The sequence below is a fragment of the Erpetoichthys calabaricus genome, chromosome 14 (genome assembly GCF_900747795.2).
Source record: "Erpetoichthys calabaricus chromosome 14, fErpCal1.3, whole genome shotgun sequence".
Lineage (NCBI taxonomy): Eukaryota > Metazoa > Chordata > Cladistia > Polypteriformes > Polypteridae > Erpetoichthys > Erpetoichthys calabaricus.
This window is the reverse complement of record NC_041407.2, coordinates 91,950,306-91,972,897: the sequence shown is the minus strand read 5'-3', so window position 1 is coordinate 91,972,897 and position 22,592 is coordinate 91,950,306. Positions and strand designations below refer to the sequence as shown.

Below are 22,592 nucleotides of genomic sequence, written 5' to 3'. Positions count from 1 at the left end.
CGAAGGACAATAACAAACAACACAAAACATAAATCAACGCTAGCTTAGTTAGATCTTTTCTCTTCCATAGAAAAAGGTACAAAACTTATGAATTCTGATCTTTCAATTAATTGGTCAAGAAGGATGAGTTTTTAGCCAGTCATTAAGTTTGTAGCTCTTGCACGGCGATGGTGGTGTTGATTTGCTCACAACTAGTTTGCACTGGTTTACCCCTCTACACACAACTCTTCTGTGTGTGTGTGTGTGTGTGTGTGTGTGTATGTGTGTGTGTGTGTGTGTGTGCGCGAGAGAGAGAGAGAGACGCTGGTCTGAGCCCTCCTACTGAATTTATAAACAGGAACTAACCACTACAAACATACCCTTCGCCCAGGATGCCAATACCCAGAATACATTAGCTGACTTTATCCAAACTACTAAGTCACAGCAGTTCTCAGAATTTAAGTAGGTCTATTTATGGTTTGGTCTTTGTTGACACCAGCTGTAGGTGATGCTTTGTCTCAATCCTTCTGGGTCAGCTTCCTCTGGCACGCATGGAAGGATGTTCAGCTGTTCTTTTTCTTTCTTTTGTTAAGAAGCTCCTCTCCTTCTTCAATTTGGTTGCACCTTCTTGCGGGAGGTACTGCTTCTACATAGGTCTCTCTTGTTTGTGCACCTTGCTTTACCTTAGCAATGTTTGGACTTGTGACACCCTCGTCTAACTCTGTTACAGACAGTCTTCCACTTGTCCAGTCCAGCACCAGATTGCTTTTCGGAGTAAATGGGATCTCTCCAGTTTTTGTTACGGCCACACCTGATATGGAGCATAAGTTATGGTCAGGCTGAGAGCACTAAGCCCATAGAGACCACAGATCTAGTGCTTGCAATGGGTTGTAAAAGAAGGGAGCTGATGTTCTGCTATTAGTTTGTTGGGTGCACATAAGCTCAACCTTTTGATTGACAATTGGTCCATCAAGTTTGCGTGGAGTTTTGGCTGTTTGTTCACCATGTGTTTAAATAGTACATCATGAAGACATCTCTGGAGATCATTTTGCCTGTGATTGATCAGTCTTATCAGAGGAGACCCAGAAACTGCATGACGAAGAGAGGCACTGTGAGGACAAACTGACACTTGAATTAAAGTTAAATGTCAATGAAAATAGTCTTGCAACTGCTCCTTAAGAAGGATTTGTGTGCCAAAGCCAGTCTGTGCCACATTAGATTCATGTCAACATGGACAGCTGGATAACAAAGCACCAGCGCTGCAAGTTGCAGTACCTGTTAGGCGGCTCATACTCCTACTGAAGGCTGAACAGAAAGATTAAATATTTAAGAAATAACAGACAATTGGCTTTCCAAAGAGAGGAATGCTGTGATTAACACGTCTTATTCGGTCTGTGAAGTACATGTATACTTAAACAGGTCATATGACTAATACTTAAGCAATGGTCAGAAGGCCTTTATCACTTATTTTAAGCCTGACCTTGTCCTGAAGACACAGCATTAACATTTACAAAAGAAAGAAATTGTATTTTATGTTTAGTGCTCTTCAGTGAGTACTGGCTGACTGGACTTGCATATACAGTATTTACAACTACAATGCACTTGACAGAAAAAAGAAATAAAAGAAAATTTTTCAAAATGCTCTGGAGGAGTGGATTTTTTTTTTTGACCGAATTACACACATGATTGAAGAGCCATGTCTGTGCCTCTGTAAAAAGAAAGAGGAAGATAGTCAATTCTACACGATAGATAGATAGATAGATAGATACTTTATTAATCCCAAGGGGAAATTCACATACTCCAAAGAATGTTACAGTGCTGGAATGTCTGTCTAATGTTCATTTTATTTTTTTATTTGATGTCATCTATTTTTTTCATTTGAGTAAGTTTCTTTGCATGGGGTGGCACAGCCTTTACCACTGATGCCTCATGGATGTAGTGCCCAGGGTTCAAATCCTGCTCTGGGTCACTGCCCACACAGAGTATACATATTCACCTCGAGTCTGCACGGGGTTTTATGGACCTGAGCGCTCACTGTATTCTTTACAATTTGCAATAATGACCTTGTAAAATGATAAATGCGTTGTCTTAAACATCGATGCATTGGTTAAGGATGGTGAATGTGGGAGGAAGTCAAAAATACATTCACATTATATTTTGTTTGAGCAGAGGTTATTAATAGGATTATGAATTATAAATTAAAACAAGAAACAACTAATCTTTTAGCAGTGACTGTTCGCTGTTACTGACAGTGGACTGAAAGGGAAAGTAATATTTCACTTGGGTAGTTGAAACAGCTCCATTTTTTAAAATAAATATGACTACCACCCTCATCCATCCATTACTGAACTGGCTTCACCCAGTTCTGGGTTGTAAGCGCCAGGGGCTACCCGCAGCATATCAGAGTAAGCCATCTTGAATGGGATGGCAGTCCAATGTAGGGTGCACACACACACACACACACACACATATCCACTCTTACTCAGGCAAGACCAATTTAGATTTGTCAATTTTTCAAGAGTGGAAAAAAAAAACTAGGCCACCATGAATAACAAGGCTGTGAGGCAATAGCACTACCCACCGCGCCACCATGCCTACTTGTAGAATTGTCTGTCAGTGGTAATTAAACTGGCAACAATGAAATCTGATCTCCAGTTCTTCCACCAGTAGGCTACATGAAAATCTTAATGTGATGCACTGGATGTTTTGCGTTTTGAGCTTTTGAGGAACCAGCGGAGGTGTACTTGAGTGCAACTTGTCTTTAAAAATAAATTTTTACACTCTCATTTGGATTTTTTTCCCCCAAGAACATCTCTGATGGACATAGGAAGAGGATCCACCATGACATCACTCAAATGGAGACAAACTATAGTGGAAAGTGGAGTGATGTTATGTTACCAGACCTCAATTGGATATTCCACCGTGAAATACCTTCAGAAGAATATAAGTGGAAAAAAACTTCCATGTGACTTCTTTTTGTAAGTAATAATTATATTTAAAACAATTAGGCTACAAGTAACATCTGAAAAGAGAAGAAGAAAAACGACAATGCTTCAGCTATAGAATCTTCATCAGGTGAAAAGGAAAAAGAAAGAACATGTAACATATATATAGGGGGGAACAAAAACCACGGCAGATGAAAGAAGAAAAGGTGACAGTGGGTGACAAGAAGCTGCCATTAGAGAAGATGAATGCAGCAATTAAAAATTTGGAGACAAATGTAATCCCTAGATGAGAATGAGCTTAACTTTGTCTGATTTTCTCTGAAAAGTGTCTTTGATGCCCTGTGAAAGAACACAAACCAGAGAGCTCTGTGTGGCTAAGACCAAGGGATGTGACATGTCCTACAATAGGCTTCGTAAGGTCTTTAATTTTAATAGCTCAGATGTGCTCCCTGAAATGGCCTGCTAGCCGTGTCCCTGTTTCATCTAGTATGTAGATGGCTGGACACTTCCTGCAAGAAATGCAATAAACAAGATTTTTAGACTGGCAAGTGGCCTGTTGTTTAATATTGAATTTATCAGAGGGACCAAATACAAGGATATTGTTCGTGACATACAGTTAGGTCCATAAATATTTGGACAGAGACAACTTTTTTCTAATTTTGGTTCTGTACATTACCACAATGAATTTTAAATGAAACAACTCTGATGCAGTTGAAGTGCAGACTTTCAGCTTTAATTCAGTGGGGTGAACAAAACGATTGCATAAAAATGTGAGGCAACTAAAGCATTTTTTTAACACAATCCCTTCATTTCAGGGGCTCAAAAGTAATTGGACAACTGAAATAACTGGAAATAAAATGTTCATTTCTAATACTTGGTTGAAAACCCTTTGCTGGCAATGACAGCCTGAAGTCTTGAACTCATGGACATCACCAGATGCTGGGTTTCCTCCTTTTTTTTTTTTTTTTTTTTTTAAATTTTATTTATTAATTTTATTGTAATCATTCCATACAAATAGATCAATTTATAACAAAAAAAAAAATTGAAGACAAATCAAACCCCACCCCTGAGAAGGAGAGCTTAGCCAAAGGAGAATTGCTTAGGGCTTTTTAATAAGGCAACAATAAACAAAAGAAAGGAAGAAATATATATAGGTAAGTAAAAAATGGAGAAGGAAAATAAATGCGGTAATAGTTATTTCTCTTATTCTAAAATAATATTGATTAGATCCTGCCAGGTTTTGAAAAAATTCTGTACAGATCCTCTAACTGAGAATTTGATTTTTTCCAATTTCAAATAATATAAAACATCGGTTTCCCACTGACTTATCAGAGGAGATTTAGGATTCTTCCAATTAAACAAAATAAATCTGCGTGCCAAAAGTGTAGTGAATGTAATCACCGTTTGCTTGTCCTTCTCCACTTCAAGTCCGTTTGGAAGAACACCAAACACAGCTGTTAATGGGTTAGGAGGGATTGTGACCCCAAGGCTGTCTGAAAGGCACTTAAAAATTTTGGTCCAAAATGATGTTAGTTTGGTGCAGGCCCAAAACATGTGACCCAGTGAGGCAGGAGCTTGGTTGCAGCGTTCGCAGGTTGGATCTTGCCCTGGAAAAATGTTGGACAGTTTTAAGCGAGACAGATGAGCTCGATATATAATTTTTAGTTGAATAATTCTATGCTTTGCGCATATGGAGCTCAAGTGAATTCTCTGCTTTGCTACCTTCCATTCCTTTTCTGACATATTGATTAAGAGATCTTCTTCCCAATGTCCTCTTGGGTCTTTGAAAGGTAGGGACTCTAATAAGATTTTATATAATGCGGAAATGGTGTTTAATTCCTCGAAATTGAGCAGTATTTTTTCCAGCATGGTGGAGGGTACGAGGTGAGGAAAATCGGGCAGTTTCTGTTTAACAAAATTTCTAATTTGAAGATAATGAAAGAAATGTGTAGCTGGGAGGTTGATTTTGGAACGCAGTTGTTCAAAAGATGCAAATATGTTGTCTATATAAAGATCTCTGAACATTTTAATCCCAAAACTTTTCCAGGTATTAAAAACTGGATATGTTTGCGAGGGTTGAAAGAGGTGGTTCTCTTGCAGAGGTGCCACCGATAAAAGATTTTCCATCTTAAAATGCTTTCTAATTTGGTTCCATATTCTGAGTAAGTAAAGCACAATTGGGTTATTAGTATATTTGCGATAACTTGCATTTATTGGAGCACAGAGCAGGGAGTATAAAGAAGTACTACAGGATTTTACTTCTATTGTGAGCCAAGCCTGTGTATGTTCATTTATTTGTGTCCAGGTTTTTATGGCTTGTATGTTTCCTGCCCAGTAATAAAACTGAAAATTAGGTAAAGCCATGCCACCTTCTGTCTGAGGTCTTTGTAGGGTCGCTCTTCGGATACGTTGGTGTTTTGAGTTCCAAATGAATGAGGTTATTGTTGAGTCTAATTGCTTAAAAAACGATTTACTGATATATATTGGAATGTTTTGAAATAAAAAAAGAAGTTTAGTTTCCTCATTTTTAATGCTCTGCCAGGCCTTTACTGCAGCGGCTTTCAGTTGCTGTTTGTTTGTGGGCCTTTCTGTCCAAAGTTTAGTCTTCAACAAGTGAATTGCATGCTCAATTGGGTTAAGATCAGGTGACTGACTTGGCCATTCAAGAATTTTCCACTTCTTTGCTTTAATAAACCCCTGGGTTGCTTTGGCTGTATGTTTTGGGTCATTGTCCATCTGTATCATGAAACGCCTCCCAATCAATTTGACTGCATTTAGTTGGATTTGAGCAGACAGTATGTCTCTGAACACCTCAGAATTCATTCGGCTGCTTCTGTCCTGTGTCACATCATCAATAAACACTAGTGTCCCAGTGCCACTGGCAGCCATGCATGCCCAAGCCATCACACTGCCTCCACCATGTTTTACAGATGATGTGGTATGCTTTGGATAATGAGCTGTTCCACGCCTTCTCCATACTTTTTTCTTGCCATCATTCTGCTAGAAGTTGATCTTGGTTTCATCTGTCCAAAGAATGTTTTTCCAGAGCTGTGCTGGCTTTTTAAGATGTTCTTTAGCAAAGTCCAATCTAGCCTTTCTATTCTTTAGGCTTATGAGTGGCTTGCACCTTGCAGTACACCCTCTATATTTACTTTCATGCAGTCTTCTCTTTATGGTAGACTTGGATATCGATACGCCTACCCCCCCCTGGAGATTGTTGTTCACTTGGTTGGCTGCTGTGAAGGGGCTTCTCTTCACCATGGAAATGATTCTGCAATCATCCACCACTGCTGTCTTCCATGGACGTCCAGGTCTTTTTGCGTTGCTGGGTTCACCAGTGCTTGCTTTCTTTCTCAGGATGTACCAAACTGTAGATTTTGCCACTCGTAATATTGTAGCAATTTCTCAGATGGGTTTTTTTCTGTTTTCGCAGCTTAAGGATGGCTTCTTTCACCTGCATGGAGAGCTCCTTTGACCGCATGTTGTCTGTTCACAGCAAAATCTTCCACATGCAAGCACCACACCTCAAATCAACTCCAGGCCTTTTATCTGCTTAATTGATAATGACATAACGAAGGACTTGTCCACAACTGCCCATGAAATAGCATTTGAGTCAATTGTCCAATTACTTTTGAGCCCCTGAAATGAAGGGATTGTGTTAAAAAAATGCTTTAGTTGCCTCACATTTTTATGCAATCGTTTTGTTCACCCCACTGAATTAAAGCTGAAAGTCTGCACTTCAACTGCATCTGAGTTGTTTCATTTAAAATTCATTGTGGTAATGTACAGAACCAAAATTAGAAAAAAGTTCTCTCTGTCCAAATATTTATGGACCTAACTGTATTTGCAAGTGACACAGTGGCTCCTGATACAGCTCAAAGTCCCTGATGGGGAATGTGGCTCTCCTCTGTGAAGTGAGCTGCAGATGACAAGTTTGCATAGTGTAGGTGGTCAATAGGAGGAGGACATGAAAGGGTTTGGAAAAAAAGCTCATGTGGAAGGATCAGTGTGCAAAATGGGTACATTTAAATGGATGACCTGTTAAATGAGGACCAGCGGGATACGGGTTCATTACTGAGGTTCCTCTTACAGTAGATGTTATGTGGTCTATTCTTGGCCTGATTGAGGGTCATGCCCACAACATGAGAAGGCACCCTCCATCCTCATTCTGAGGTCTTCTTTACAGACGTCACCCTCAACACTGCAGAGCTGGCAGAGTCAAAGGAGCTGTGAAAGAGGTAGAGAGTTTTTAGTATGCCAGACATGGACGGAGCGCTAGAGATGGTAACTGTGTGAGTCAAGTAAACAATTATATGTGTAATTTATCTTTTTTTCAAGTCTAAATAAGCAATTTAAAAAATATATTACATTTTTCTTTAAATAGTGTTTTATCGTTTTGAAACATCTCTAAAAGAACTGGATGCGGTAGAGTAATTTGGTTGCTGGTTTTTAATTCATAATGTTTAACAGGAGTGATTTTCTTTTTAATTTTTTGCACAACAGTGTTGTTGACCATCTTTAAGGTTCACAGAATATCATTACTCATAGCTTTAGGGTTAGGGTGTTGCTAGTGCTTTCTGATTGTGGCAACACAGTAAACACTTCTCCAACCAAACATCTTGACTTTATCAAAGAAAATTAATTGGGATGCAAGCTTGCTTTGCTTAACATTTTTAAAATATACAGTTGGTAAAGCTGTTAGTGCTAGTAAAATTAAGTATGATATCTAATTAGGGGTACTTCTTAATGTTTTATTGTTTGTAGAAACATATCGAGCTCTCTTGTGTGCTAATTTGACCAATTTGTTATGAAATCTGAAGGTGACCCAATTTAATCACAAGTTTGGTATAACTTTATACACAGAAATGCTTATAAGAAGATGTAGTTCACATTACAGTATATTCACCTATAAGTATTGGTGTTGAAGAACATACAATAACAAATAGACTCGCTATGTGATCTGAATTAAACATTTCCCTCTTCTCTCCATAATGTTTTACTGGAAATTTCTTTTATCAGGTTGACTGAGTATCCGCAAGAATGTCAACTCACACGTTAGCAGTCCAGTGCAGGTGGTACGGCTCATGTACCCCAGAATGCACCGCTAACGCCATATTGACATTTACGGATCATGCATGTTGACTCAGGAGCCACACACACGCATTTCTGTTTTGAATGTACGAAGAACTCACGCCTTTCTCCGGGACCCCTGACGTCGAGCTGAGATCCTTGGTGACTGATCCTTCAAGTTGTTTCCCCAGCAGTATTAATCCAAACGTCACATCTGACCCGAACCACGACTGCGTCCTCGTCCTTTTAAAAACACGAAAACGACAGTCGTCACTCACCTTGGTGTTTTATTAATAGGTACAGGACGCCCTCTGACCGCTGTCGTCTCTATGCTGCTGCAATACCCGCCGCGGCCGCAGAGTGCCGCCGAAGCCGTATGCGCTTCGCCAGTGTCTTGTCAAGTAGCAGACGCGCGAACAGCCCCTCTGGTACGAGGCCTCAGCGGTACCATCCAGTCGGGTTCGGCTCTACGAATCGAGGGCATGTCGGCTGTTCTGGGTCGTCTCGGAGCGGTGGGTCCAGCATCTCTTTCTCGTTTCCGTGGTACTTTGACTGGAGCTTTGCTCGGCGATTGTCTGGGAGCGGAGTTTGAGGGCGCTGAGGAGGTGCCGTTAGATAGAGTCATACAGCATCTCGGGAGCCTGGAGGAGAACCGTGGAGATGGTGAGCAGTTGGTCCCCGAGACCTGATATCATTTGTAAATTCTGTTCTGAACGCCTTTTCGCTTTACTTCGTACTGATCTCCTGCCAGGCCTAACAGAGCCAGTATTCTGAAAATGCGGGACTTCAAATCCCGTCATGCAATGCGGGGCGAAGTTGAAGGGCGCTTGAGTACCTGCGTCATGAATCTATCTCCATTGTTTTGTTTTAGATAAACACTGGTTAGCGCAGTTTACGTTTACATTCACTTTATCAGCAAACGATTTATTCGAAACGATTACAACAGAGGGGAACATAAGCCTGGGGGACTGTTTGGGGACAAATGTTCAAAACTGATCGTCACAAGTGAAGACGTCAGAATAAAATACTGGCTGGTTCCAAAAACTGCCTTACTGTTAGACATTCACCAAACAATAGTCTTCAAAAGCTGTTTAAACACATTGAGGGAGTCAGAATTTCAAAAGGAGGTTGGGCAGATCGTTCAACCCGCTAAGAGCTATATATGAAAATATACGCAATTCCTCATTAGACCTGAGTCCTGTAGAAGGAGGATAGGGCAGTGCAAGTACTGTATCTCCATAAATATAGGTGCTGACCTATAGACTGCTCTGTAGGCAAGCATTAAGGATTTGATCTCAATATGTGCTGCTACAGGGAGTCAATGTACTGATCTGAAAAAGAAGAATTGACATTTGGTTGGACACCTGATGTGCCACTGCAGTAGCTTGATGACACATGGCAGAACTCCTGCCAGCAGAGTGTTGTTTGTTGTCCAAACGTGACAAGATCACAAAGTCTGGATCAGGGGTTGTGCAGCATACTCTGGTCATATATTAGTCTGATAATGTGAATGTTGTATAGAGTGAATCTGCAAGACACAGAAACCCTAGCCACGTGGTCCTTGAAGGACAGTTGGTCAGCGATCACCACACCAAGGTTGCGTACATACATGGCAGGTGTTAGTAATAATGAGCCAAGGTAAAGAGAGATGGTGTGCTGAATAGATGGAGGGATAACAAGAAGGTCCAGCTTAGCCAGGTTGAGTTGGAGATGGTGTTTCATCATTCAGGTTGCAATATCAGTGAGAAGCTGACACCTGAAGCTATGCAAAGAAGAGCAATCAAGTGCATTCCAGGACTTAAAGACAATGTCATACATTCTCCTACAGAGTCAAAGAATTAAACCTGTTTGGTCTGAAGCAGAGGACACCGTGGGGAAACCTAATCCAGGTTTACGACATTCTCAAGGTCATTGATTTCGTCTTTCAACAGCGAATTACATACTAGAGGACACCAATGGAAATTTAGGGGAATTGCATTTATGACTGAACCCAGAAAGCCCTTATTTATGCAAAGAGTTGTGGGAATCTTGAACAACTACCTGGTCATATAGTTGAAGCAAAACTTGACAACCTTTAAGAAGTATCTGGATGAGATACTGTGACATCTTCACTATTAGCTGAACAAGTTAACTTAATGATCTGAATGGTCTCCTCTTGTTTGTCAATGTTCTTGCACCGTGTGGGTCCTCTGGAGGAAATGACAAGTACGGCTAAGTATCATAGGCATAGCACTGATAAGGAAGAACATGGGACAGGGTGATAGGGCCTAGTGAGGAGATATATATTTAGAGAGAAGAGGACAGAGCCCAGTGCTGATCCTTGTGGGGAACCCCCGGTACACCCTTGACATCACTCCTTGCCAGGGCACATGTTAGGATCTGCCCAAGACATCAGGCTCAAACCAGCTGAGGATAGTTCCAGTGATGGCAAGGAGGGTGTGGTTGTTGACTCTGCTGAAGGCAGATCAGAGATTTAGCAGGATGAGGACAGATGCCATGTTGGTATGTCTAGCCAGTTGTAATGCATCAACTGCAGTGAGTAGTGTTGTCAAGGTGGAATGACATTTCTTAAAGCCAGACTGATGAGGATCGAGCAGTCTGTTGTCTAGAAGAAATGAAGAGACTTGGTTAGAGACCACACATTCCAATGTTCTGAATAGAAAGGGGAGTAGAGAGACTGGTCTGTGATCACCCATTCGAGTCGAGTCGCATGTGACATTCTTTAGACCGGGAGTTAGGGCCTGGTTGAACAATGTAGGAAAAGTGCCTGTGCCGAGTTAGGTGTTGATGACATGTGTAACTGCAGAAATGATTGAGGGAGAGAGGGGATGGGGTCAAGTGGACAGTTAGTGGGGTGATTAGAGAGGAGGTTGGACACATCAAGAGTGGAGAGAGTAGAGAAAGAGGAGAATGTTGTGATGTTTTCAGGAGGAAGCAGACCAACTGGCAGGAGTGAGGTGAATTGACTGCTGATATTGCTGAAAACATGCAATATACATTTAGGTGAAAAGATCCAAATACTTGGCCTGTTCACTACCAGCGTTTTTTCTCTTGGTATGCTGAGGTTCTCCCTCCCACTTCACAAAGACTCCGTGAATCGATGATTCTAAACTGGCCTGGCATGGATGTGACAAAATGCTTCCTGTGGTTGACTGGCATGCAGTCAGGTGTCATTTACTAACTGGCTTTTATTAGTTCAGGCTAAATGCAATCCCAGGCGAACTATGTGGGTTTAAAAATGGATGGATGTGGGATGTTTATTATGTGGATATTATCATGAAAATATGTAAATTTAAAAATAATGGAAATTCATCAAAATATTCAAGAAACAGTCCTATGAAAAATGCAAAAAATAGCGAAACAATGTGATATATGTAAATTCATAAACAAATATTTATGTTGTTATGAGATTTTTTTTTTTTGTTTATTTTAACCTTCATAACCAGTATAAACACAAATCAGTGTAATGTGCATATTATTATGACAAGGAAAACTCATTTGGTCTTTCAGCAATTCAAACACTGGCTTGGTTGGTCTGCAAAAATTTCTTGACCTCAGTCATCCTCAGTTCTATGTCAGATTAGGATTGTGCAGAATCACTTAATTACATTTTTGTGTTTGAGCAATAGTTAAATTTGTTGTGAAGGCTATGCTGAAATTCGGTATTATTGTAATGTTCTAAGCTTTCTTAAAATTCTCCAGGGGGTTTAGAGAGACATTACATATTGTTCACATTAAACAATGGAGTAAAACTGAAACCTTCCCCTTAAGTAATAAAGTGTTTAGAAACGTTTAGGCTTTTTGAGCAAATGTGAGTGTTGTCAGCTTAGAAATCGATGAGACACTAGGCTTGTAAAGCTGCTTAATTAGCTGTTTGTTCCCACAGGTATCCTGCAATATTCTGATGACACGGCCATGACACGCTGTGTTGTACAGTCTCTTCTTTCCCGCTCTGACTTTGATGATATGGATATGGCAAGAAGGTAAGGCCAGCAAAAGAAAACTTCCATCTTTTCATGTTTCAGCCTCTCACTGAATAGGTGTCCATGATAAATATTCATTTCCTGTTTATCAGGTTTGCAGAAGAATATCGGCGTTCTCCTCACAGGGGCTATGGGGCTGGAGTTATTCGTGTTTTTAAGAAGCTATTGAACCCCAAATGTTCAGATGTTTTCCAGCCGGCACGGGAACAGTTTAACGGAAAGGGCTCCTTTGGCAATGGTGGTGCTATGAGGGCAGCACCATTCGCACTTGCCTATCCTGATATCCATGACGTCAAGAAGGTAGCAACATAATTAAACTGTGTGACGCATGAAAAAATGAGAGCAATGTACAGTATGTATGTTTTGTTTCTGTAGGGTCACCTGAAACTGTTCAGTACATAATATTGAGAGCAGCATTGTACATATGATTGTTCCTCACCACAACAAGCCGTGCAATCATCATCTCATGACTTCAGTAACAAACAGAAATTGAATCCACTTGTCTGAAATGCTATTGTACTAAATGAGTCTTCTTGAGTCTGGCCGGCTTTCTTTTATGGCACAATAAATTTAGGGTTTTTGAAAAGGCATTCCTAAGATTTCAAAGCTTGATTATTCAGGAAATCTGAGATAAGTAATAATTTTAGTAATAAAATGTGTCAAAAATATCAAATATTTTTACCAGATTTGTCTTGAGAGATTCTAATATTGCAGTAGTATTAGTTGAATTGTGGCGTTCATGAGTGATTACTTAACACCAGTAGAGGAAAACACGGGTATGAAGTCACTTGGAAACAAAATAAAGCATTATTAGAAAATGATTGCATTTATGAAGAAGAACTACTCTCTGCCCACCCAGATGGCACACTACATTCATACCTCCCCAAAATGTGTGTAACTGTAAATGGTGTTCAAATCAAGACCTATTAAGATATTTTATGAAATTCCTGAGTAGAAGTCTTAGGCAAATCAAAATGCTGGGACTGCATGACTCCGGCATTGGCGGCACCATATGATCTTAACGGCCACCCTGGTGTTGAAATGTGTAGTAATTTGTGTATCTTGGAGTCTATCCTGCCATTGTGTCATTTTGTAGAATCTCCACTCTTTAGCATGAGCTGTGTTGACTATGCCAAGGTCAAAATTAAATGGCTTTTTGTGCATTTGCTTCACAGCTTTTAATACTAATTTTGTTATTTTGATTTAAACAAATTTGTGTTTTTGTGAAGTGCTAAGCAATGAGCTTCATGTTCTTAACTTTTTCTTAAAAAAAGAAACAGAAAACAAAACTTTTAGTTTAGCAGCATTTTTAAAAAGCAATGACACTTTTTACACCATTGCCCTTACTTCCCCCATGACCTTGTATGTGATGATTTTGTAGTTCCATCATACAATGGAGTATTAGCTGGATTAACTGATTGAGCGCTAGAAGCCTGTTAAATAATTATAGAAAGAGACAATTATTTTAATTTGTTGAATAAATCTGGTGCAGTCCATCTAAAGAGAAACATTTCCTCGCAGATATTTATAGATATTTTTTTTCTTTGAATTAATTGACAGCAGAGCAGGATATCCTGCCATATAAAAATGATGCTGGCAGTGTTGTGGTCTCTGTGGTCGTTTATCCAGTTAGAAAATGAAGGATATTTGTTATTTTGCAGAAGGATGCTCTGTCAGCAAATATGCTCAGATAATGTGCATATGGTGCTTCCTTTCATTCACGTGACAGCTTTAGTTCCAAGGATTTGCTTTTCAAGTGCATTGTAACTCTCTTTTGTTTTTCATGGTAAGAAGTTGGAGAGATGCTGCTTAAACGTTTAGTATGGCAGAATATAGCTGTGTTTCTGTTAAGCTTATTTCTAATATTCAAAAATCCAGCTTGTTTGATGTTTGTAGGAGCCATTCAGATAGAGGACAGAGACATTTTTATTACTGGCTTACTGCACATTATTACCAATATAAAGTTTGCCAGTTTTGTCATCGATGTATACTTTTAATTCTGTATATATATTGTCGCAGTAGAGGTATTGCTCCACCTCTCGAACCCTCAGGTACCACTCTAGACACCAGGTAAAAGTCCAAGACTCTTTATTATAATTACAACATGCACCAAGCACTCTCCACACCACACTATTCATACACAATAAACTTTCAATACAATTCTCTTTCCTCCTCGCCCAGACACTTAGCCCTCCTACCTCCCAGCTCAGCTCAGTGTCTGGGCTTTCCCACAATCCTTTTATACCCCCTGACCCGGAGGTGTTCCTGTCCAACAGTCCACAGTTCCTTATTCCTTCCGGGTCAGGGTAAACAGTCCTTTTCCTCAACCCGGGAGCACGTCGTTTCTTCCTGTCACGTGATGATGACGTACCCCCTTGTTATAGGGCACATAAGAGCCCACGAGCCCCCCTACAGCGAGGCCTGGTGGCCCCCAAGGTATCCAGCAGGGCTGTGTGTAGAAACTACATAGTCCATGAGGCCCTGCTGGAACTCGGGGCACGTCTACGCTGTTGGGAGAGCTCCTCCTGGGGGTTAGGGCCGGAATGGGAAACCGGCCATCCACCACAATATATATATATATATATATATATATATATATATATATATATATATATATACTCTGAAACTTTTTTCTATGTAAGTTTTAGTGGAACTAATTGTGTAAGTTATTTATTTATATACATTCATCCAGCCACTTCCTTGACTTGCTTATTATCCAGGGCAGGTTTGCGGTGATGCTGGAGCCTATCCCAGCAATCACCAGGTGCAAGGCAGGAGCAACATCTGGACAGGGTGCCAGTCCACTGCATGTTGAACACACACACACACTCACACCAGGGTCCAGTTTACTAACACCAGTTCACCTAACTTGCATGTCTTTGGACTGTAGCAGAAACCCAAGTGAACACATAGAGCACCCAGCATACAAAACTCAGTCAAAAGTACAACAGTAAAGATGTTAGTCTTTCTTCTTTTAATAGAACCAATTTTGTAAACCTTTTGTCAACTTGACATTGAGGGCCAGTGTTACCTGGGATAGCCTACAATGGCTTGCCATTAATGGGACAAAGAGAGGCCAATAAAACATCACAAGAACAGTAATTATTAGACTGTGTCTATATGTAAATTTCAATTTTGCTTTTGCCCATCATTTTTAATTGCCATTTACTAGTTGAAAACCAAAGGTGTTTTTATGAGGGCAAAGAGTTCCAACACTGTTTTATATAAGTGTATTTTCATTTAACCTATTTATGACTTTAGTGAATAAATGGAGAGTTAATTGTGCTGGAAAAAGTGAGTCACCACTAAAGGACTAACCACATAAAGAGATCCAACTGGAAACAATCTAACCTCTTTTTTCATTCCTAGTATGCCAGGCGATGTGCGCAGCTGACTCACGCTTCCTCTCTTGGCTACAACGGAGCCGTCCTTCAAGCCCTGGCTGTACACCTTGCTCTCCAGGGCGTCATGTGTTGGAGCGAGTTCTTGGAAGTTCTTATTCAAGAAATGGAAGTTGTGGAGGGAGAACAAAAGTCACTGAGTGATGCTCGTGAGTGAGTATAGCCTAGGATAGACTCATCAGGAGACTGAGCTTGCGCTTAATGGTACCAATCAAAGCCAAGTGTGGTATGATAATACACAATTGTACTGTTTTTTTTTTAAGGCTCAATGAAGGAGATTATCCTTTTTCAAATCGGCTGAGGAAAGTGAAAGAATTTCTTCAGAGGAACTCTGTAGCAATTGAGGAGGTGGTCAGTGAACTTGGTGAGTGATGTTGAAGTGCTGGTGACTGGACAATCTGCTATACAGAGGGTTTGGTAATAATCTCTCTTATAAAAAAAAAAAATCTTAGGAGGGAGACGAGACGTGATCTTCTCGGAAGACAATTTGACATCCTGCGTGAAACACTTTAACGTCACGTGAGACAAGGCAGTGAGACAACATTTAAAACAAGCTCACAGACATGTAAACTAGCAGTTGTTGGAATGCTTTTGGCAGACACACTTCATGAGCTCCCAGTTCTTAAAACAACGACAAGCAGAACACGCAGCTCGCCAGCAGCAGGAAGCCAGCAGATGACCCAACCGCTTCTCCTTAGCGTGTGTTCAGCCCCCCCCCCCCCCCCCCTTCATAACACAAGCGGCAGAGACGCGAACTGTCCAAAGGACAGCTGCTGTACAGGCTTTTAAATGATCAACGTGCAGCGCAACAAGCAGAAGACGCAGCTCGCCGGCAGCAGCAGCAACAACAAGCAAGCAGATAATCCAACCGCTTCTCCTTAGCGTGCGTTCAGCCGCCCCACCTTCACAGTGCGAGCAGCGTTATACGTCCTGCGAGAAAGATTTAAACATGCCCGGGGCCGGAAATAAAAGCCAAGTATTGTTTTTACAAACGTTTTAAAGTAAAAGTGAAAATAATGCATTTGTACCAATTTCCATGAAAATAGCAATCTCTTTAAACTGTATATCCGGTAAACCAAACCCAGGGGTGAGTGAGCGAAGTTAGCAGGGGGTGGAGCCCCCTAGTCGTTTAAAATCAAGAAGGAGTTATCAGGTATAATGAAATAAAATCTAGGAAGATCTTATAGCTGTCATCAACCAGTCATTATTTATACTGTACTTTTAATAAATTGTGATGCAACAGGATACAAAGCAAACACAGTTAACAGTGGGAATTACAGGATAATCACAATGAACTACTGAGATACATGGAAGGGTCTGCACAAATCCTTGCAGTAGGTTGAAGAAAATAACAAAAAGTTGTAGAATTAGGTTTTTCTTCCAACTAACGTGTTTTTTAATTGGACTTCTAGTCTAATTAGGCAAGTTGTTCCTACCCAGTTTCTGTGTTTTGGAGTCAGTGTAAAAATTACAAAAATATATTGGGAAAATTTGTACACTACAGTGGACCAAGCATTTATGTATATCAGATAGCGATAATTTTAAGATTTTCATCATCATAATCATGATGTTCAGTCTACTTTTCCAAGTGTTCAAGTTATTTAATGTTTTAATTGCTAATGATTATGTTAATGGTACTTGCTGGTTTTCAGCATTCAGTGTCACTGGCATGGGTATCTGCTCCACTTGTTGTTATTTGTCATTACTAAGATACAGTTAATCAGGTCTTGAAGTAGGCCAGTATGCACCCATCTCACTGGTGCAGTTGCGACCCAACAGCTAACAGTGAATGAGTGTACAACTTCTCTCCCCACAACTAATTCAAACAAGTGTCAGTGAATAGCACCATTTAAAACTCCAAAGCCACACTCTGTGACTGAACTTAAATATACTACATTGCTTTAAACTTAAAGGGAAAAGCCACTCAGTGCTATTTGATCAATGTTGATAGGATTGCGCACTCTGAAACACCAAGAGACCCAAAGCTCATCGACTGGGCTCGAAACTCACTATTACATAAGGTTCTGGCACTTTTTGTTTACCCCCTTCAGGCATTGCAGTTAAGGAAGCAAACTTCACAGAAAAAAGGCAAATGAATAGGAAAGCAACAAAAGAAAGTTAAGCATTTAAAGCAATAGTAAAAATGCAAATATTTGTAATGTCTTGTAAATGTAAAAATCACACTGCTGTGCTTTTCGGAATGCAGAATAAGAGAACAGATCACTTCATTAAATGAGATCACTTAGAGGTAAATGGACTCACTGATTGTGGTACTGGTTGAAACGAAACCTTCAGCCACTGGAAGTCCCCAGGACTGAGTTTGAGAACCACTCTTTCAATTTAAAAGACAGCACAGTACAGTAGGTACAACAGATTGTTTTAAAATAAAAAAAAACAAAGGTACCAGGTCTAAACTACAAAAAGTAAAGGTGTATTTTCAGCAGTGCCCCCTAGAAAGTCCTAGAAGGAGAGAGAGTGTGATAGAGTACAGTAGGAATCACAATGGGTGTTGGACTTTAGCCACACAGCTTGTGTTACAGAGTTATCTTGTTCAATTGGGGAAGTGATAGCCATATGGTGCCAGGAATGAAGAAGAGGGAGGATGTAGCATCACTTCAGATTAAGTGGACGATAGCAATCAATTAAATTTCATTCTCAGTTATGAAAAGTTTCTTAAATTTATTGCTGTCTGAATTCATTAGCTCAATAGTCTCTCTCGGAACACTGAATGTGGCGGTGCTTCATTTCAGGAGTGAACATTCTGGGCACCCAATCTGCACAAACCTTGGTCCTGTTTAATTCTTTAGGAAGAATGAACCAATACCTAACGCCTATAGTCTGTTACCTCACACATTCTCAAGGGTTCCATTACGATTTGCTCCACGATGGCACCCTTTTCTTCTGTTGTTGTCATCAAAGGTCAGACAGATCTGAGTTCATCTAACATAAACATCTTTCCATGACAGAACTCTGCAGCCCATCTCTTGACTGTGTTATATGAAGTTTACCTGTTTAGATACAAATTACAGTAATCCCTCACTTATCGCGGGAGATAGGTTCCAAGGCCGACCGCGATAACTGAATTTCCACGAAGTAGGGACACTATATTTATTTAATTATTTAACGTGTATTTGGACGTTTTTAAACCCTCCCTGTATTGTTTACAACCCACCATTTACTCTATTAAAAACAGGGACAACTGCTAAGCAATATGAAATCGGTAGATAAGTTTACACTTACTGTATAGCGAAGTACACGTAGCAGCTTGTAGGCAGTAATGACGTCGTCGACCTTGTTGCAAAGATTCCTAAAGCAGATTCCATCCAGACTATTGCCTTATCACGTCCACTTGCAACTCGTTTTGCACCCTGGTTAAAGGACACTGCGGCCGTAGATCTTATATGCTTTTCCTCCTTTTTAAATAAAAAGGATCGATGTCCTGCAGCGGTGAAGCTGTTCCCTTCCTTCAACATATCCAAAACTTTTACCTTTTCTGCAATCATTTGCATCTTCTGTTGGTGCTTGGACACGGCCCCTGAAGCATTAGCACGTTAATGATGAATGAGTGAGATGAGACTTCCTGGTTAATGCAACACTCCGTCGCTGAGCCAATCAGCAGCACACAGGAACTTAACTGCAACTTAACTGATTGGGTAGCTTGTCAGCCATCCGCCAATAGCATCTCTTGTATGAAATCAACTGGGCAAACCAAGTGAGGAAGCAAGTAAAAAGTCCCATTGTCCGCAGAAACCCGCGAAGCAGCGAAAAATCCGCGTTATGTATTTAGATATGCTTACATATAAAATCGTGAAATCTGCGAAAAGTGAACCGCGAAGTAGCGAGGGATTACTGTAACTGGGTGAGAATGAATCTCCAAAGGCTTTTTGTTCTGTAGAATTACAAATTCAAAGATTATACAGTACTTGATTTATCAGTTTTTGGCATTCTTGTTTATTCTGAAACAAAACACATACATTATAAACTAGTAATGATAGAAAAATGTAATTAACATATAGTGGGGCAAAAAAGTATTTAGTCAGCCACCAATTGTGCAAGTTCTCCCACTTAAAAAGATGAGAGAGGCCTGTAATTTTCATTATAGGTATACCGCAACTATGAGAGACAAAATGAGAAAAAAAAATCCAGAAAATCACATTGTCTGATTTTTAAAGAATTTATTTGCAAATTATGGTGGAAAAAAGTATTTGGTCAATAACAAAAGTTCATCTCAATACTTGTTATATACCCTTTGTTGGCAATGACAGAGGTCAAACGTTTTCTGTAAGTCTTCACAAGGTTTTCACACACTGTTGCTGGTATTTTGGCCCATTCCACCATGCAGATCTCCTCTAGAGCAGTGATGTTTTGGGGCTGTCGCTGGGCAACACGGACTTTCAACTCCCTCCAAAGATTTTCTATGGGGTTGAGATCTGGAGACTGGCTAGGCCACTCCAGGACCTTGAAATGCTTCTTACGAAGCCACTCCTTCGTTACCCGGGTGGTGTGTTTGGGATCATTGTCATGCTGAAAGACCCAGCCACGTTTCATCTTCAATGCCCTTGCTGATGGAAGGAGGTTTTCACTCAAAATCTGACGATACATGGCCCCATTCATTCTTTCCTTTACACGGATCAGTCGTCCTGGTCCCTTTGCAGAAAAACAGCCCCAAACCATGATGTTTCCACCCCCATGCCTTACAGTAGGTATGGTGTTCTTTGGATGCAACTCAGCATTCTTTCTCCTCCAAACTAAAGTTCTATTTTGGTTTCATCTGACCATATGACATTCTCCCAATCCTCTTCTGGATCATCCAAATGCTCTCTAGCAAACTTCAGATGGGTCTGCACATGTACTGGCTTAAGCAGGGGGACACGTCTGGCACTGCAGGATTTGAGTCCCTGGTGGCGTAGTGTGTTACTGATGGTAGCCTTTGTTACTTTGCTCCCAGCTCTCTGCAGGTCATTCACTAGGTCCCCCCGTGTGGTTCTGGGATTTTTGCTCACCGTTCTTGTGATCATTTTGACCCCACGGGGTGAGATCTTGCGTGGAGCCCCAGATCGAGGGAGATTATCAGTGGTCTTGTATGTCTTCCATTTTCTAATAATTGCTCCCACAGTTGGTTTCTTCACACCAAGCTGCTTACCTATTGCAGATTCAGTCTTCCCAGTCTGGTGCAGGTCTACAATTTTGTTTCTGGTGTCCTTTGACAGCTCTTTGGTCTTGGCCATAGTGGAGTTTGGAGTGTGACTGTTTGAGGTTGTGGACAGGTGTCTTTTATATTGATAACGACTTCACTCGTTACCTGTATTAATGGCACCTGTTTGGAGGACAGAGGAGCCTCTTACAGAAGAAGTTACAGGTCTGTGAGAGCCAGAAATCTTCCTTGTTTGTAGGTGACCAAATACTTATTTTCCACTATAATTTGCAAATAAATTCTTTAAAAATCAGACAATGTGATTTTCTGGATTTTTTTGCTCATTTTGTCTCTCATAGTTGAGGTATACCTATGATGAAAATTACAGGCCTCTCTCATCTTTTTAAGTGGGAGAACTTGCACAATTGGTGGCTGACTAAATACTGTTTTGCCCCACTGTATTTTAGTACACAGGAATGAATCTATAGCAATTTAGAAAATCAGCACCTTAGAATACCCCTTTCAAGTCCAGGCTCCAAACTTTGTGATCAACCCATTTATTTTTACTAGAACATCCTTGATTTTAATTCTGCAATGTTTATGATGAAACTTGATCATTCATTGGCCTTATTAATAGCTTCCGTGCTTTTATAGAGGTTAAATATCTAAATATTTTTCAAGGTTTGCTTCTTGTACATTAGTGTTACCCATCTTGTTTATAATGTCAATATAGACAAGAATTATGAGGCTGAGGCTGTGATACAAAATGTGATACTCTTCAGAAAATGCCGCTCAGTAACTGTGTGTAAACTGTTTCAAAGTACCTTACTACCACCTGCAAGTCTGTTATTGACAGTAGCGGCTCTCCATTATCCAAGCCAGAAATTCTTGTATGTGTTTTTTTTGTTTTTTTTTGGTTGTTGGGGTTGATGTTTGTTAAGTGTCTGTCTACAATCATTTCATTGGAATAGAGCATTCATTTGTTTAGGCTTAGGTATAGCTTATCCTCTTTGAAAGTATGATGTTAACAAGCAATATTCAGACAGTAGGGGGTGATAGTCTCTCTGACTTTAATAGCATTCTGAACACATAACTGGGTTTCAGCTACTTCTTCTTCCTGTTTTCTCAGGAAATGGTATTGCTGCTCTTCATTCAGTCCCTACAGCCATCTTTTGCTTCCTGCATTGTCTGGAGCCACTCCCTGAACTACCACCTCACTATAATGGCCTTCAGAGAACAATTGCATATAGCCTGGCATTGGGTGGGGACACTGACACCATTGCCACCATGGCAGCAGCTATTGCTGGGGCACATTATGGAATAGAACAAGTGCCAGATGACTGGAAAAATTGTTGTGAAGGTTTTGAAGAAACAGAGCATTGGGCAGAGAGGCTGTATGACCTTTATCAGTTTCGGGCCCGGGGAGGATCTTTAATGAGAGACCACAATGACAAGTGTTTGGAGGGGGCAGCAAATGAAGGAGCACATTGAAAGTTAACAAGAAATAAGTGACTAAAGGACAGTCCCTCGCACCCTCCAGGCAGAGATATGATTCGTATGTATGTTCACGTGTCCTTACAAGATGGTGTCCCTAAGTACGTGTTTTACTTCAGTGTAAAATCTTACAAAGAGTAATGCTAACCTTATTTACCATTCAGAGGGTTTAGGCCTGGCTTTGTGTTTTGCATGACATGGTGTGCATCACAAGTGCTTGTGGTCTACTGAATTTTCCTTTTTTTAAGAGATGTGGCATAACAGTAGCATTCTTCTAATGAGATGAGCTTTATGAAAACACAAGTCTTTTGAAAAAAAGATTCCTATGTGCTACAACTCCTTGTTTGTTGCTTCCATTTTGGGAATCCCTGTGATCAGGTACCCACCTCAGACTTTCCTATGAACCCCATAGTGGTTATGAGATATGGCGGATAGAAATACATATAGGGTGCTGCAGCAGAGTGGGGAAGGCATTGTACCACAGGTACTGGGAGAAAAGGTGGTCGTCTGAAAAAGAGAGATTCTTAGTAATTATTCTTCTGCAACCAAATTTGTGCTAATTAAAATGAATGTTATTAAATAATGA

General features: G+C 40.4%; 1 protein-coding gene and 1 long non-coding RNA gene across 2 annotated transcripts; one reads left to right on the top strand and one right to left on the bottom strand.

Moving 5' to 3' along the window:
- Window positions 1–137: 137 nt before the first annotated feature.
- On the bottom strand, window positions 138–8,383 carry LOC127525863 (uncharacterized). The gene is made up of 2 exons (XR_007933440.1): window positions 8,273–8,383; window positions 138–1,254 (listed from the first exon to the last, which is right to left on the bottom strand). It is a non-coding gene; the product is annotated as an uncharacterized LOC127525863 (long non-coding RNA).
- On the top strand, window positions 8,044–22,592 carry adprs (ADP-ribosylserine hydrolase). The gene is made up of 6 exons (XM_028818798.2): window positions 8,044–8,657; window positions 11,881–11,977; window positions 12,070–12,277; window positions 15,347–15,531; window positions 15,642–15,742; window positions 21,642–22,592. The coding sequence occupies exons 1-6, from the start codon at window positions 8,324–8,326 to the stop codon at window positions 22,001–22,003; spliced, it is 1,287 nt and encodes a 428-aa protein (XP_028674631.1). The 5' UTR covers window positions 8,044–8,323; the 3' UTR covers window positions 22,004–22,592.